This window comes from Cotesia typhae, unplaced genomic scaffold, assembly GCF_013202065.1.
Source record: "Cotesia typhae breed Kobodo isofemale line unplaced genomic scaffold, CoteBio_Ctyphae contig_56, whole genome shotgun sequence".
Taxonomy (NCBI): Eukaryota; Metazoa; Arthropoda; class Insecta; order Hymenoptera; family Braconidae; genus Cotesia; species Cotesia typhae.
The window spans coordinates 530,274-544,928 of NW_027423760.1; the positions used below are offsets into that span (position 1 = coordinate 530,274).

Here is a 14,655-nt window from a genome sequence, read left to right on the forward strand (position 1 = left end):
TAATTAAATAGTAATTCCTAAAAAATTACACTCGTAAATTTTTTAATTTTTTACACATGAGATGTGCTTGTCACTATAATTTTCAAAAGACCGCGCTGAAAGTCTATATACGTAAAGTTGACGCATGCGCAGTGCAAATATTTAGAATGCATACATTCAGCTAATTAAAAATGTTAATTAAACAACAAATAAAAAATGTGAAGTAGGAACAAATGTTAAATATACATGAACAATCAAAAATAGAGGCTTGATGACCCAAATTGCTACCAAAATATTAAAAAATGCGACAGAGGGGCTAACTTAAAGGTACATTATTAATAAATTCTTTTTAAAATAAATAAATGGAGAACGATCAAATGTTGAGAGTGAATAATAAAGAACAAACGAAAAGCTGAAAACGTGATAGAAAAAAAAATCAAAAATTAAAAGAAAAAAATTTGGGGTTTTAACTTCAGTGAGCTATCCCGTTGAATCTACAGTTTATGTAGAAATAATTCTAGTGCACTCTGGTGGTTGTAGATGCAAGCTGTGAATTAACTTTTTTCAGTGTAGTTGCGTATCTATAGTAAGATTACTACACATTTTTATTTTATCTAGTCTGTGGCGGTGACTTTTCTCCATGAAAAAAAAGTCAGGATCGAAATTTCTGGGCTTACTATAGTTTGTGCTGACAAAATTTACTAATTTTAAATGAATTAAATGTTATAATTGATTATAATTAATTAATATCAGTAAAATAGAGTATGACTTACTTTTATGATATATCATTTTAGAAAAAGGAGTACCATATAATTAAATAAAATTTTGCAACCTCGAAATACCATTCTGCTTACAGTAAACACGGTCGGTAATCTACCGAATCTGTGGATTAATTACATTAAATTGTTTGATAATAAAATCAAACTTATTTGTGACCAAACGTGGGTTAATTCATTAGAGAAATTAAATACAGGTCTCTCGGGGGAAATTCGCGGCGGTTGATCACCTGATCGCGTCCTGTGACTCATGTCAAAATTTTATTGCGTAGTTATTAAGATATAAATTTGATCCTGCGATATTCTCATAATTATCTTTCTACGCAATTTATTATTATTATTGTGTTCATGATATTTCAAAAGCGAATAATTATTGATGTAGTTAAATATTAATTAATATCAAAGTTACCAATTTGGATATTACTTTATAAGTTATGTTATTAAATATTATTTATCATTATTATTGTTTATGCTTGGCGACTAAATTTGTAAATAGAAAAAAAATCAATTAACGCAAGTTGCGATCAACGTTGTTTATGTTATAACTATTATTAATTTTTGAAAACAGTGTGATCACCAACATTGAATGTCGAATATTATGAATCAACTTACAATTGGCATTGTCTATAAATATTATTTTGCATTATCTATAAGTATTATTTTGCATTATTTGTAACTATCATTTTGCGTTACTTAAAATTACCATTGATACAGTGATTGCCACCGCTGATATATCTTTATGAGCAAATCGTATTTAATATTATTTAGATCTGTTCACTGCAAAAAATTATTTTTGCGATTATAATTACACTCGAATGCGAATGCGACATATTCGAGATTAACAAAAAATTAATTATTGATTAAGATATTCGAAAAGAATTTATTTGTATACAAAAATAGAAATAAGTCGACCAGCGAGGATCTCAACAATTTTAACCTCTGAGGCCGTAATTAAAATAAATCTACATATGAAAGTTATTTAATTGATCAATCTGGTAACTTGTCGAATTGCTTCCTTTCTGCTAACTCTTAATTCCTTGTATTTTCCTGCAACTTACCTTTCCAACTTTAATTAATTGATATAAAACATTACTTTGCGGTCTACTATTTACTATCTCTATTTTCATTGTATTTTAATATTGGCTTTAATCACTCCGTAATTCACTTTTCATTCACGTTATTCCGAGTCGTTAATTGATCGTCTGGCGAGGTCCTTGGCATTTCTATCATTTTGGTAATTTTTCGATAAAATTGCCTGGCGTCCTTTCGTGCACTAACCCAGCCTGAGGAGTTTCGGGTGGATTTTATTACTATTTATTAAAAAGGGCGAGCGTAAAATACCCTACCCAGCCGGTATTCCCGCCTCCGGAACAATTTTGTTAAAATTTGGGAAAAGTATTGTTACAATTGTTAGCAGATAAATAATGGACAGTTACACCTAAGTAGCTTTTCTGGGAAATATCAGTCCAAATGTCGCATGTCAATGAGTAAAATGGGCATTTACCTATATCGCTCATGACTTTTATTTTGAGGACATCATATTTATCACTCATTAGTTTAGTAATAGTCTTACGATAGGACATAGAATAACGAGGTCTTGCGGTTTTCACAAATTGTCTCAATCCCTGTTTTTCAACGGAGCAGAGTGGCATATAATCAACAGCTACCATATACAGAAGAGAATTCGTCAATTTTTCAGCTTCTACACCTCCATCTGTAATATAAAATCATGAGATCAGTATAAATGATCAATTCAATCGAAAATAAATATAGAACTAAAATTTATAAATTCCACCTGCATACGAATTTGTTTTTTCTTACAACTGAAGAACAGGATTCTTCTGAAAACAAAAAAAAAAGTATTAATAAAATGTTGAATTTGTTAATTAATTCAGCGTATAAGATTTACTACATACCGCCATTTGAGTCTGAGTCTTTAATTTTTTTCTCACAACAGTAGAGTTAGAGGATTCCTCAACTGCTGCAACAGAACGTTTTTTATTGTTTGCTTGCAGGTCAACTGGAATGAACAGTTTGTGTTTCGAATTAAGATGGCAGCGTAGATTTGTTGTATTTCCTGCGGTTTTAATTATGCCCTGGCAAAATTTGCATCGTGCCGAATTTGAAGTAATTGGAGTAAAATACTCCCAAGCTTTACTTTTATTTTTCGAACTGTAAAAAAAAGAAATAAATAAAATATATATATATATATATATATATATATATATATATATATATATATATATATATATATATATATATATATATATATATATATATATATATATATATATATATATATATATATATATATATATTAGGGTGCTTTTTTTTTGCGACTATTTTTTTTTTCGCTCCCATCCCGAAATTTTGTTGGAAATACACCCAAAAAATTCCCTGAAAGTTTGAGCCCTTAATATTAATATTAAGTAATCCTACACAGCGTGTGAAGATTTCCCATTTGAAATATACGAGAACTTTCATTTTTTTTTTTTTTTAATTTCTATAGCTCAGTGGCATTTCATAGCATCGCTTTGACCATGGACGGGTTTTTTTCAGAATTGAATGCTCTACAAAAGTGTCCATTGTCGCGAAGTCGTAACTCATACTGGTGGGGTAGTACGGACCGCCAAACCGAATTTTTCATAGAATTCTTGTTTTTTCACTCATTATCTCATAAACAACAAGACATACAGAAAAAATGTAAATGATAATTTTGTAGGAAATTCAATTCTCTACAAAAAGGTCCTTACCACCAAATCACTAAGATCGATATTTTCTGAGATATTAGTCATTGAAGTTTACGTAGCATTGAATTTCCACAAAATGTTGAATCAAATCTTAAAAATATTGATTTTTTTTATTCGTATCATAACTATAATTAGTAATTACTTATTGATTAAGTTGCAAATTCAACGAAAAAAATTTTTAATTGTATTTTTCTGAAGTTTTTTTATTTTTAAATAAATTTCTCATTTAAATCACACCATAATATTTGAATTTATCATTTAATAATTCAATTTTAATGAAATTCTAGCTAAAAATATATTGTGTATGATCATTACGAAGAATATGGGATGTTTCTTTGTTGCTGTGTATTGTGATACTGATTAATTGCGGTTTATTTTTATTGCTCTAGTAGTACTACTGAGCTTTCACTTGACCTTGAATGCGTTCAACAAATTTCCCCTTTAATTGCAGCGCTTTCTTTGTTTTCGCGTACTAATCCCGCGAGAGTAAGAACAAAGCTTAGTGTGCATTGATCAGTGTGACGCCGTTGTATGTATACTTTGTTAAATTTGAGGTTAGATCGACTTTAACAATCATTAAAATGAGTGAAAAAATTGGTAATAAAACTTGGAATTATTTAATTGGATTTGAAAGAAGCCAAATAAATAATAATAAGCTGCCTTCGTATCGTGACTTACTGAATTTGTTTATGTATAAACATCAGTCTTTAAAATTAACTATTCGAAATAGTGCTACTAGTGTTATTAACGATACTAATACTATTTGGGCTAGTTTCAAGATTCCAACTATACATCCTCAGCACAGTCTTGCGATGTTGGAAAAATTTGATGCCGGATATATAAAAGTGAAGACACATCATAAGAGGGAAAAAAGATCGAAAGCACAAAAACAGAATGTTGAAAAGTTTAACCAAAAACTAGATAAATTGTTCGATATTTCCAATTCCACAATGGTTAAGAATTTGCCAAAAGAGCAGCAACAATTTCTGAATGAGTGTCAAAAGGGAAAAAGCAATCTTCACTCGCCCGTTACTACTTTCTTGCCGGTGGAAACGTTTCAGAATAAATCTGATACTGAACAGGAGATAGCAAATGAAGATAATGAGAACAATACAGACGAATTTGGTTAGTTTCTTCTCACATACAACTATAAATTATCAAGCTCAACAATCAATCATTTTTTAATAATTGAAAACAATTTCTTATAATTTTGTGACAGGGAATTTGAATTCCCGCGCGGGGCTAGTGTCACTGTTATCTTGTCGCGGTGAGTAGGGACTACTCCGTACCTTCTGAGCGTGAGTAGCTAGTGGTAAGACTCGTCACCGAGTCGTACGGATCGCTAAGTCCCCACCGCTGTTCCCCAGAAAATCTAAGCGGGAACGAGATAAGGGGAAAATTCGAGAACCTGAGAGAGAGGTTATAAAAGAGCCGGCGAAGACCAAAAACAGCACCTTTTTTGGCGGACGAGACTTGTGGTAGTACAGTGCCCAGTGATTTACCATCAAAATAACGTAAGTAGAAATTTGCTCGAGGCTTCACGAAAGGGGAACGAAGCGAGCTGTTATATTCTAATTCTTTGTTAAAAATTTCATCCAGTCAGGCCTTTAGGCTGACGAATTTATAATTGATCCATTATTTATTTATCGGCTTTTACAGATATAATTTGTACGAGAGATAATTGAGATCGAGGAGACAAGGAAAGAATTGACGGACTCGAGAAGCTGAGGAAAGTTGCTATTCGCAAAATTTTACTTGCTCGGGATAACTCCATCGTCGACAGAATTAATTGGAACTTCAGGTAAATTGGTTATTCAGGCCATTCTAATCGTCATTAGGCCGAATTATCCAATCTAAGTTTTTATTGAGAATAAATATAATCGTCTCGGGTAGTCTTTACGTATTAGCAAATTCCAATCGAGTTAAGTTCGTCAAGGTCATTTAGAAATTAAGAAAATAGAATTAAGAATAATTATCAAATAACTGTCATCAAGAAATTAATTAAAATAAATTCGGTCTTTTTGTTATAAATATTCAAAATTAGTTGACAATTAGTTTAGAAAACTTGATAAATTCGAAAAGTACGTAGTTTAGAATAGAGGTCATTTACAGTTATGTGTTAAATTCTTGGAAATTGTGGAAGTATAAATTAAGGCCGTTTGGCTAAATTTAATGAAACAATTTTAATTATTTCGTTTGATGAAATTTTGGAATTAGTAAATTATTAAGGGAAAATTGTCAAAAGATATTTAGTGAAATTTAATTGAAAAACTTGGATAGAATTTAGGAAGTAAGAAATGAATAATTTAGAAAACCGACAAGTGTTAAATTTTGTGAGATAGATAAATTTTGTATTGAGAATTGTTAGAAAAATTTTATTGTTAATTGGAATTAAAATTGAGAGAATTAGCACATCGAGTAAAAGTTAGAGAATTTGAGTTAGCGTCCGGTGGACGATTTTGTATGGAATTAGGGAGTTATTTAGAAACGTTGTATAGACGCCCGAGTCGGGGGTACAACGGATTAAGTTAGGAAACCACTGCGTAGACGCCCGAGTCGGGGGCGCAGTTGGGAATAGGTTTTAATTGGTATTCCGTCAGGTTGACGAGGTAAATAATGTTAATTGGTATTCCGTCAGGTTGACGAGGTAATTAATTGGTATTTTATGGTATTCCGTCAGGTTGACGAGGGAAAATTTAGATTTTAAGGTATTCCGTCGGAGGGACGAGGTTGAATAAATTGGTAAATTAGTTATAGGAAAAATTGGCAAGGGCCAACGTAGGTGAGAGGTTCTCACAATTAAGTTAGTTTTAAGGAGATTGTTAAGTTTGTGGAGTTGGTTAATAAATCAGTTTAATTTTAATAAATAAATTTTCTCAGTCTTATTTACAGCCTTTCTCGGACTTCTCACGACCCTGTCCTTTCCTTCTCATGCTTCCCCGGTTTCTGGGACACCGTGTCTAAAATCCCAGTGGCGCCCTTTCTAAAGAGGAAAGGGGTAGCTAACTGGACCTGGGCTAAACCCCTCGGTTACAATTTAGACTCATATTTTTTCTACTTACTTGTAAAATTTAATTCGCATTAAAATTCTAATTTTCTTAACCTCATTTTCTGAAAATTGAATTCTATATAATTTTTCAATATTTTAAAATTTGTTTCTAGATTCATAACTTTTTTTTCTAATTATTAGTCTATCATTTTTGGTAAAATTTCTATCAAATAAATCTGAATAAGTGAGATAAATCAAAATTTATTTAATTTAATCTAACGCGCCAAAAGAAGTATAACTTCAAAAAATTTGTTTTCGATTTTTTTGCAGTCGAATATCCCCACGCTATTAAAAAATTGAAGTCACTGTAACCAATAAATTTAAAATACATATCATTTTATCTTATTTTTATTGGGGAAAATTGACGGAAACTCAATTCAAAGAATATCTTTGCTTCTGAATAACAGAAGCTGAATATAAAATTTGAAAAATGTTTTAATCGATTGGGTTTATTTATTTAATTCTGAAAAAATTGTTTTAGGCATGAAATTATCGCAACATTCAATGCCAGCAAGTTTTTGTAGTCTATCATCAAATTCCAGTGGGTTGAAACGAACATATTCTGATTTTGAGAATGAACTCCCTGTACCTCGTAAAAAGAAAAAAATCAATATTTTAACTCCAGAACTTGTATCAGCTTTAGATCGCACTGGAACTAGTGATAGAGATGCAATGTTTATCATTGCAGCTGTTATAGAAAGTCTGGGATTAGATATTGATAAATATAATGTGAGTTATTCTTCTATTCGCAATGCACGTATTTCTAAGAGAGAAGAAATTGTCGATGCAATTAAAAAAGAAGAAATAGACGAATCTTGCGTAGTTCATTGGGATGGAAAAATGCTACCTACAGGACAAGGAACATCAAAAGCAGAACGGCTCTCGATACACATTTCAGGAATAAGTGGCGAAAAATTTTTAGAAGCTCCGTTGCTTTCTGACGGCACAGGTATAAGTCAAGTTTCAGCCGTATTTCAGGCTCTGACGACACGCAATATTTGTGATAATATTAAAGGAATATGTTTCGATACGACTACTTCAAACACAGGTAAATTGTCTGATTGTTAAATTACATTTTCAAACCTACGCTAGTCATAATAATTAAAGGATATAATAAGAAGTCTAAATTTTTGGGTGTTTTTCAACGAGCTGTAACTTCGACTAGAATGATTGTAGAGCAAAAACAAAAAAAAGCAAATAGTAGCTCTAAGTGTCTAGTTTTTAGATACGACCATGACAATTTTTTTATCACGTTTGAGTCTGGAGAAATGCTGAGGAAACTACAAGAAAAAAAATTTTCCAAATTTTTTCTTGTCTAAAAAAAGGTCTACGGGCTTCAAAAATGTTTTTCCATTCTTTCACTCAATAACGCTTGCAAAAAATTTAATGTCCTTTTATTTGACAGAATTAGAAAGCCTGTGCGATGATTTGCCGCGGAGTTATCGTCAATCAAAGCAAAGAAGTTCTTTTTAACTTTGATAATTAATAACTCTGGGAATAATGGTCGTATGAGAAATTGAAGGAGAGTTTTAAAAACTACACGATATTTTCTATGAGATTAAGAGAATGGCTTTTGACAAAAAAAAAAATTTTTTTTCTTAAGAATCTTTATTTTTTCGATCAAAAAGATTGATTTTTTTAGAAATTTGAAAAAAAAAAACAAAAATTTCAAGAAAATAAATAAAAATTGAGAAATTGCTCACAATGGCGATTTTTGCGAAAACAAAAAATTTGAAGCTTCGGGACACTATGGAACAAAAAATCGCAGCACTTTGAATTTTCCAGGGATTTTAGGAGATACTTTAAGGTTAAAAAATTACCCATGAAATTTTTCGTTCATCCATTTTATCCAAAGTTATACCAAGTTATCCAAATATCTTTAATTATGCAAATTTTTGTCTTTTTTTCAGTCAAAATTTTCAATTCAGAAAAAATTTTCTCGTCAAGAACAATTCACTGTATCTCATAGAAAATATCGTGTAGTTTTCAAAACCGTTTTTGATTTCACATACGATCATTATTCCCAGAGTAATTGTTTATCAAAAGTAAAAAGAACTTTTTTGCTTTGATGACGATAATTCCGCGGCAAATCATCTCACAGGCTTTTTGATTCCGTCAAATAAACGGGCATTAAATTTTCTAAAAGAGCTTTTGAGTAAAAGAATGAAAAAACATTTTTGAAGCCGGTAGACCTTTTTTTAAACAAGAAAAAATTTGGAAAATTTTTTTTTTATAGTTTCCTTAGGATTTCTTCAGACTTAAACGTGATAAAAAATTGTCATGATCGTATCTGAAAACTAGACACTTAGAGCAACTATTTGCTTGTTTTCTGTTTTTGCTCTGCGATCATTTTATTCGGAGTTACAGCTCGTTAAAAAATACCCAAAAATTTAGAATTTTTTTATGTCTCATAATTTTTGTGACTAGTGTATATTTTTATCAACCATTTCAATCAAAACAGATAATGTTTTTTTTTAAGGTGACACCAAAGGTGCTTATCCTTTACTAGAGAAAAAAATTGGTCGTGATTTATTATACCTTGCTTGTCGTCATCATACGTCAGAGTTGATGTTACGAAATATAGCAGAGGTTGCTTGGCCAGCCACAAATGGTCCAAATGTACCTATTTTCAAACGATTTAGAGACAATTGGGATAACATTGATAAAGTAGTATATGAAATCGGTTCCAATGATGAAAATATTACCGACATTTTGAACGACAAAAAAAAAGACATTCTCGATTTTATTGACAATCAATTAAAGGTATGAATTAATTCAATTTTACATTAATAATTGTGTATTTAAATGATGAACTAGTTTTTGACACATTTTTGTGTGTATTAAGGACTTATAAGTTTTTAATTGATAAATTTCAAATATCTTTTTGCTCGAATATTTTACAAAGTGCATTTTTTCATTAACTTTATTTACAAATTTAACCAATTACATTATCATTCAGTATCAAAGAAACCCATTGGTTGCTGATAATGATTACAGTTTTCTCACTTTTTTATTTTTCTTTCTTTTCATATTTTTCAATAAGAATCATCATCCAAGATGATGAGTACAAGAGACGACTATAAAGAATTACTGGAACTAAGCAGTATCTTTTTAGGTGGTGGAGGTGATAAAGTTCAATTTAAAGCCCCTGGCGCTTGTCACCATGCAAGATGGCTTTCAAAAGCTCTTTATTGTTTCAAGATATATTTATTTCGTAAGCAGTTTAAAGTATCAGCGAAAGAAACAGATGCTTTGCGAAAGATTTGTGTTTTTGTTGTATTCTTTTTCGTGAAAATATGGTTTACTGCTCCATATGCGATAAAAGCTCCAAACTCAGACTTACAATTAGTAAAAGATCTTATCGAACATCGAAAAATTCATCCGGAAATCGCTAATGCAGCTCTTGAAGAATTATCTAAATATCTATGGTATTTGCATGAACAACTTGCTTGCTTGGCGCTGTTTGATAATACAGTATTACGAGAAAAAAAATTGAAAATTGCGAAAAAAATTAATGGTATTCCCGCTGTAAAGCAATCGAATAAGCATTACTCAGAGCCTTACAAAACAATTACTTCACTCAGTGAAAAAAAACATCAGTGATTTTGTGACACCAAATTCAGTTTTCATCTTTAAACAGTTTAACCTTTCATATGAATTTTTAAATTCTGAATTTCATACATGGGAATCAAATTTTGAGTACCAAAAATGTTCTGAAACATTCAAAAAGTTAAAAGTTGTAATTGATACTGCTGAGCGAGGAGTAGCTCTGACTCAAAGATTCAATGAAGCTTTCACCCGCAATGAAGATGAACGACAAAAAGTTTTTCAAACAGTACAGCATCACCGTTCGCAACATAAACTGTGTACTAAATCAACTTACACCATAAAGAAAATGGTGTAAAATATTTAATTTATCGTATTTGATCATACATGTAGTTGAGTTCAAAGTTACATAGACCTGATATCTTAGTGATTTATTTACAAATAAAAAAACTTCAGAAAAATTCAATTAAAAATTTTTTTCGTTGAATTTGCAACTTAATCAATAAGTAATTACTAATTATAGTTATGATACGAATAAAAAAATCAATATTTTTTAAGATTTGATTCAACATTTTGTGGAAATTCAATGCTACGTAAACTTCAATGACTAATATCTCAGAAAATATCGATCTTAGTGATTTGGTGGTAAGGACCTTTTTGTAGAGAATTGAATTTCCTACAAAATTATCATTTACATTTTTCTGTATGTCTTGTTGTTTATGAGATAATGAGTGAAAAAACAAGAATTCTATGAAAAATTCGGTTTGGCGGTCCGTACTACCCCACCAGTATGAGTTACGACTTCGCGACAATGGACACTTTTGTAGAGCATTCAATTCTGAAAAAAACCCGTCCATGATCAAAGCGATGCTATGAAATGCCACTGAGCTATAGAAATTAAAAAAAAAAAAAAATGAAAGTTCTCGTATATTTCAAATGGGAAATCTTCACACGCTGTGTAGGAGTACTTAATATTAATATTAAGGGCTCAAACTTTCAGAGAATTTTTTTGGGTGTATTTCCAACAAAATTTCGGGATGGGAGCGAAAAAAAAAAGCACCTATATATATATATATATATATATATATATATATATATATATATATATATATATATATATATATATATATATATATATATAATGATGGGTTTTTCTTCACGGCACTGGCGTCGACAGCACCGGGGAGTTCCACCTAAATGTTGGCTTACCTGGTTCGTAGCTGGTTGGGCGCCAGGAACTTTACGTTCCGCGGTTCGAAAGTTAGCACTTGGTCGTCGTTGGGCGGCAGGTCAACGTCGAAGAGATCCTAAATTGGATAGTGCGGGTCTAGGAATCGATTCGGAATAATTACCACCAGAGAAAAGAAAATGTTAACGCACAGGGACTGCTTACAAATCGATTTATTAACTCACAAGGTACTAGATTGAACCAGTACACAGGTTCGGCAATTCGCAATAACAAAAAAAACCAATCGGAATATGATCAAAAATACAAAATAATGAGTTCTTCTTTATTCGCTTAACAAACAAATTTTTGTATTAAGAAAAATAATTGTCTTCTCTTTATTATCTTCACAACAATTTATAAATCGATCCAAACAAAAGTCTGTCCCTCTGGTTCGTTCTCAACAACAAAATCTTTAATTCAACAAAAAAAAATGACAAAAAAATAATTGTTTCGCTGCTCGTCTCGTAACAATAAATTTCGAATTTCTCGATACAAAAAAATTTTTACCGGTCGTCGCTCGTCTTAACAAATCAGGAATTAAAAAAAAATTAACAACAAAAAAAATTAGTATTGCTTCGTATTTTCTTCCTAACAGCCAATTTCGAATTTATCAATAGCATCGATTTGTCGTATTTTGGTTATCGATGGCACAATCGATCGATCATTTATCATCTGCGGCGGGTAAGTGAACCGTCGGTAACTGTGGTTACCCGTCGGGCAATACGCGGGACAAAGCTCGAGGTATAGTTTCTAATTGCGCTCTTAGATGGCCCCTGAGTCGAGCCAAATTGGTGCGGCAGACAATATCAAACTTTTACCAAATAAATCGACAACTGTACACAATATCTTTCTACTACGTAATAACAAAAAAAATTGGCACCGAATACCTGGCTGACGTCACCCTGAAGCCGGAATTCGACAACACAATCGCTGAATTTCGGTACAATTTTACTTTCTGACTTAATTACCAAATGCGTAATGATTTGATCTTTCGATACAATAAATTTAATAATTAATTATAGATTACAATTCGGACAAGTAATAGGCCTTATTCGATCTCGACTTAATCGCTGACCGCGGTGTAGTCACCCAGGTGTATTAACAAACTGCGACCGCACTTACCCCGTTCAGTCGACTCTCCAGGGAGATTTGAAATTTCTGATAGCAGGTGTCGGCGGTGCTGACGGCTGCAGAGGCTCTCGGCGATGGCGTCACGGAATTTTTTGTTGTCGGAATGACCAAAATTTTGTTCGAATTCTTGACTGCCTGGCAGTTGGCAATTACAGCAATTTACGAGAGAAATTCTAGCGTCGACTGGATCGACACTCAAAATAACAATTACTCAACAAAATAATTAAATTCACCACGTAAGCGGCTGAATTTTCGTAATAATAATAATCAATATTCGTTTTAATTTTATTTCGTAGCGTAACAACCAAAACTATCCGCGGTTCAACAGTGGCTTTTTCGGTGTCCGGCTCAGAATCGTTGGCTTTTCCGTTTTCCAGCCATGTGGTGTTTTCGCTAGCGCAGCTACAAAGCTGCGCGTCCAATCAGCCGTTGTTGGATACATTTCCATAGTCGATGGTTGGTCGATTCCCAATTTAGTGTTCCATTCGGCGTTCAGGTGGAGCCCTGGTGTGCTCTCGTTGCTTCCTCGTACTGTCATTCGTCCATTCCGATTCCGGGTTTCCCTCGTTGATCGTTGTCCCTCCCAGATGTCTCCCTGGTGAACTGAACTGCGGGATCGCCCGGTCGCTTTTATGGGTGCCATAACTTAGTCCTAATTCATACTTTTAATAATGTGATGTTTTCATCAAAATCGTGTTTATGAAACGTCTGAATTCATGAATGTGAGACTTTACTAATGTGAGGTTTTAAAAAAAATTGGTTTAATAAATGTGATGTTTTCAAAACGTATACTTTGAAAAATGTGATGTTTTCAATATGTAGACTTTAATAAACGTGAGACTTTTAAAATGTGAGGTTTATGAAAAAAACGGTTTAATAAATGTGACGTTTCAATATCGTGAGATTTTGCTAATGTGAGGTTTCATAAACGTGAGGTTTTAAACAAAAATCGAGCGGCAATATCGATTGAAGATGGAAACAATTTCAGTTGATATAGTAGATTTCATGTGATAAGAACTAAAAATTTTTCAAATTGACTTCCGGGCGGCAAATCACGCAGTCCAGTATGTTAATATAATTAAATAAATTTTTCAGTGAAAAAAAAAATAAAAAAATAGAGGCAGATTATTATTAAAATAATTAACAAATTAATTGTTAACTAATGAAAGAATGGCCGTTTTTTTTTTCTTTTAAATTAATACCTGGTTTCTGTATTTTTTTCTGGTTTAAATAAATTAATTCAAACAAAAGATACATAATTATGTTAAATTTTTTATTATTAATAAATACTTTAATTACATACGTTATATATATACAGACTCTAGCTGGGTGAAGTACTATTCGAAACGGATATCTATTTCTTGGAAGACGTCCATCGCAAGGTAGTATTCAGCTGGCTGCAGGATAATTGCTGTAAATCATAATAGAATATTATCAATACTTGATTTTGTTTTTTGTTTTTGAATTTAAAAATCTATTGATTTTTTAAATTAATATCAATTAAGCATTACCTCCAAACATGATAATTTCTTCTTCATCATCATCAGTTCTAATATCCATGTCGTCAAGTTCGATGTTTAAATAAGCCGGCTTCAAAAAAAAACTAGCATAAGCTAGAAAATTTTGTATATTTAGTAGACCTTGTTGATATAAAAGCCAAGCGTTGTCAATGTCCTGGTCTCTTTTCAGTGTATTACTGCGAGAATCTCGTGTAATTGTTTCACCACGAAACAATGACAAGACCTCTATGTGAGTAATAGCTTGCAAATCTCGCAATTTCTCTGAAACCATAGAACATAGTTAATTATAAGTGTAAACTTAGTCTAAGAACGACAATTTGAAATTTCATAACCCAACATCTTAGCGGAAAAAATTATTTAAAGCAATAAACATAAGTAAGTTGTTTGTTTTTAATAATCTAAAAGTGCATTTATTTATAACTCGATAAAGTTTCCTTTGTCTTGATGAAATGTAAGAAATAAAACTTTGACCAGTATATTAATCAAAATTTTCTGATTAAAACAATGTAAGATCTGCATTTTTTTTGTGATTTTTTATTACTTTCTTTTTAATTTGTCATACGTCCTAATTAAAAAAAAACTAAATGCAGGTCTACATTAATAGAAAGAAAAGATACTTATTTAATTTTATATTTTTATATCGAAAAGTGTAGATTAAAACATTAGTCAAAATTAT

General features: G+C 31.5%; 3 protein-coding genes across 7 annotated transcripts in view; 1 reads left to right on the top strand and 2 right to left on the bottom strand.

Moving 5' to 3' along the window:
* Positions 1-2,788: 2,788 nt before the first annotated feature.
* LOC141532137 (uncharacterized) lies at positions 2,789-13,119 on the bottom strand. The gene is made up of 2 exons (XM_074250352.1): positions 11,310-13,119; positions 2,789-2,927 (listed from the first exon to the last, which is right to left on the bottom strand). The coding sequence occupies exon 1, from the start codon at positions 13,100-13,102 to the stop codon at positions 12,770-12,772; it is 333 nt and encodes a 110-aa protein (XP_074106453.1). The 5' UTR covers positions 13,103-13,119; the 3' UTR covers positions 2,789-2,927; positions 11,310-12,769.
* Positions 3,703-10,613, top strand: LOC141532130 (uncharacterized). Of its 3 annotated transcripts, none has more exons than XM_074250343.1 (5): positions 3,703-5,019; positions 5,165-5,306; positions 7,036-7,602; positions 9,034-9,317; positions 9,670-10,613. In XM_074250343.1, the coding sequence occupies exons 3-5, from the start codon at positions 7,038-7,040 to the stop codon at positions 9,844-9,846; spliced, it is 1,026 nt and encodes a 341-aa protein (XP_074106444.1). In that variant the 5' UTR covers positions 3,703-5,019; positions 5,165-5,306; positions 7,036-7,037; the 3' UTR covers positions 9,847-10,613. The 3 variants fall into 3 exon arrangements, with proteins under 3 accessions (XP_074106444.1, XP_074106446.1, XP_074106445.1); XM_074250345.1 differs by having other exon boundaries at positions 9,598-9,788; XM_074250344.1 differs by lacking the exon at positions 3,703-5,019 and having other exon boundaries at positions 5,032-5,306.
* Positions 13,120-13,267: 148 nt separating the features above from the next.
* Positions 13,268-14,655, bottom strand: part of LOC141532127 (uncharacterized) — a 99,052-nt gene continuing 97,664 nt past the window's right edge. For all 3 annotated transcript variants that reach the window (XM_074250324.1, XM_074250325.1, XM_074250326.1), the window contains 2 exons: positions 13,971-14,240; positions 13,268-13,870 (listed from right to left, as the gene is read on the bottom strand). In XM_074250324.1, the coding sequence (XP_074106425.1) occupies positions 13,797-13,870; positions 13,971-14,240 (344 nt within the window). In that variant the 3' untranslated portion in view covers positions 13,268-13,796. The remainder of the gene's footprint in view (positions 13,871-13,970; positions 14,241-14,655) is intronic.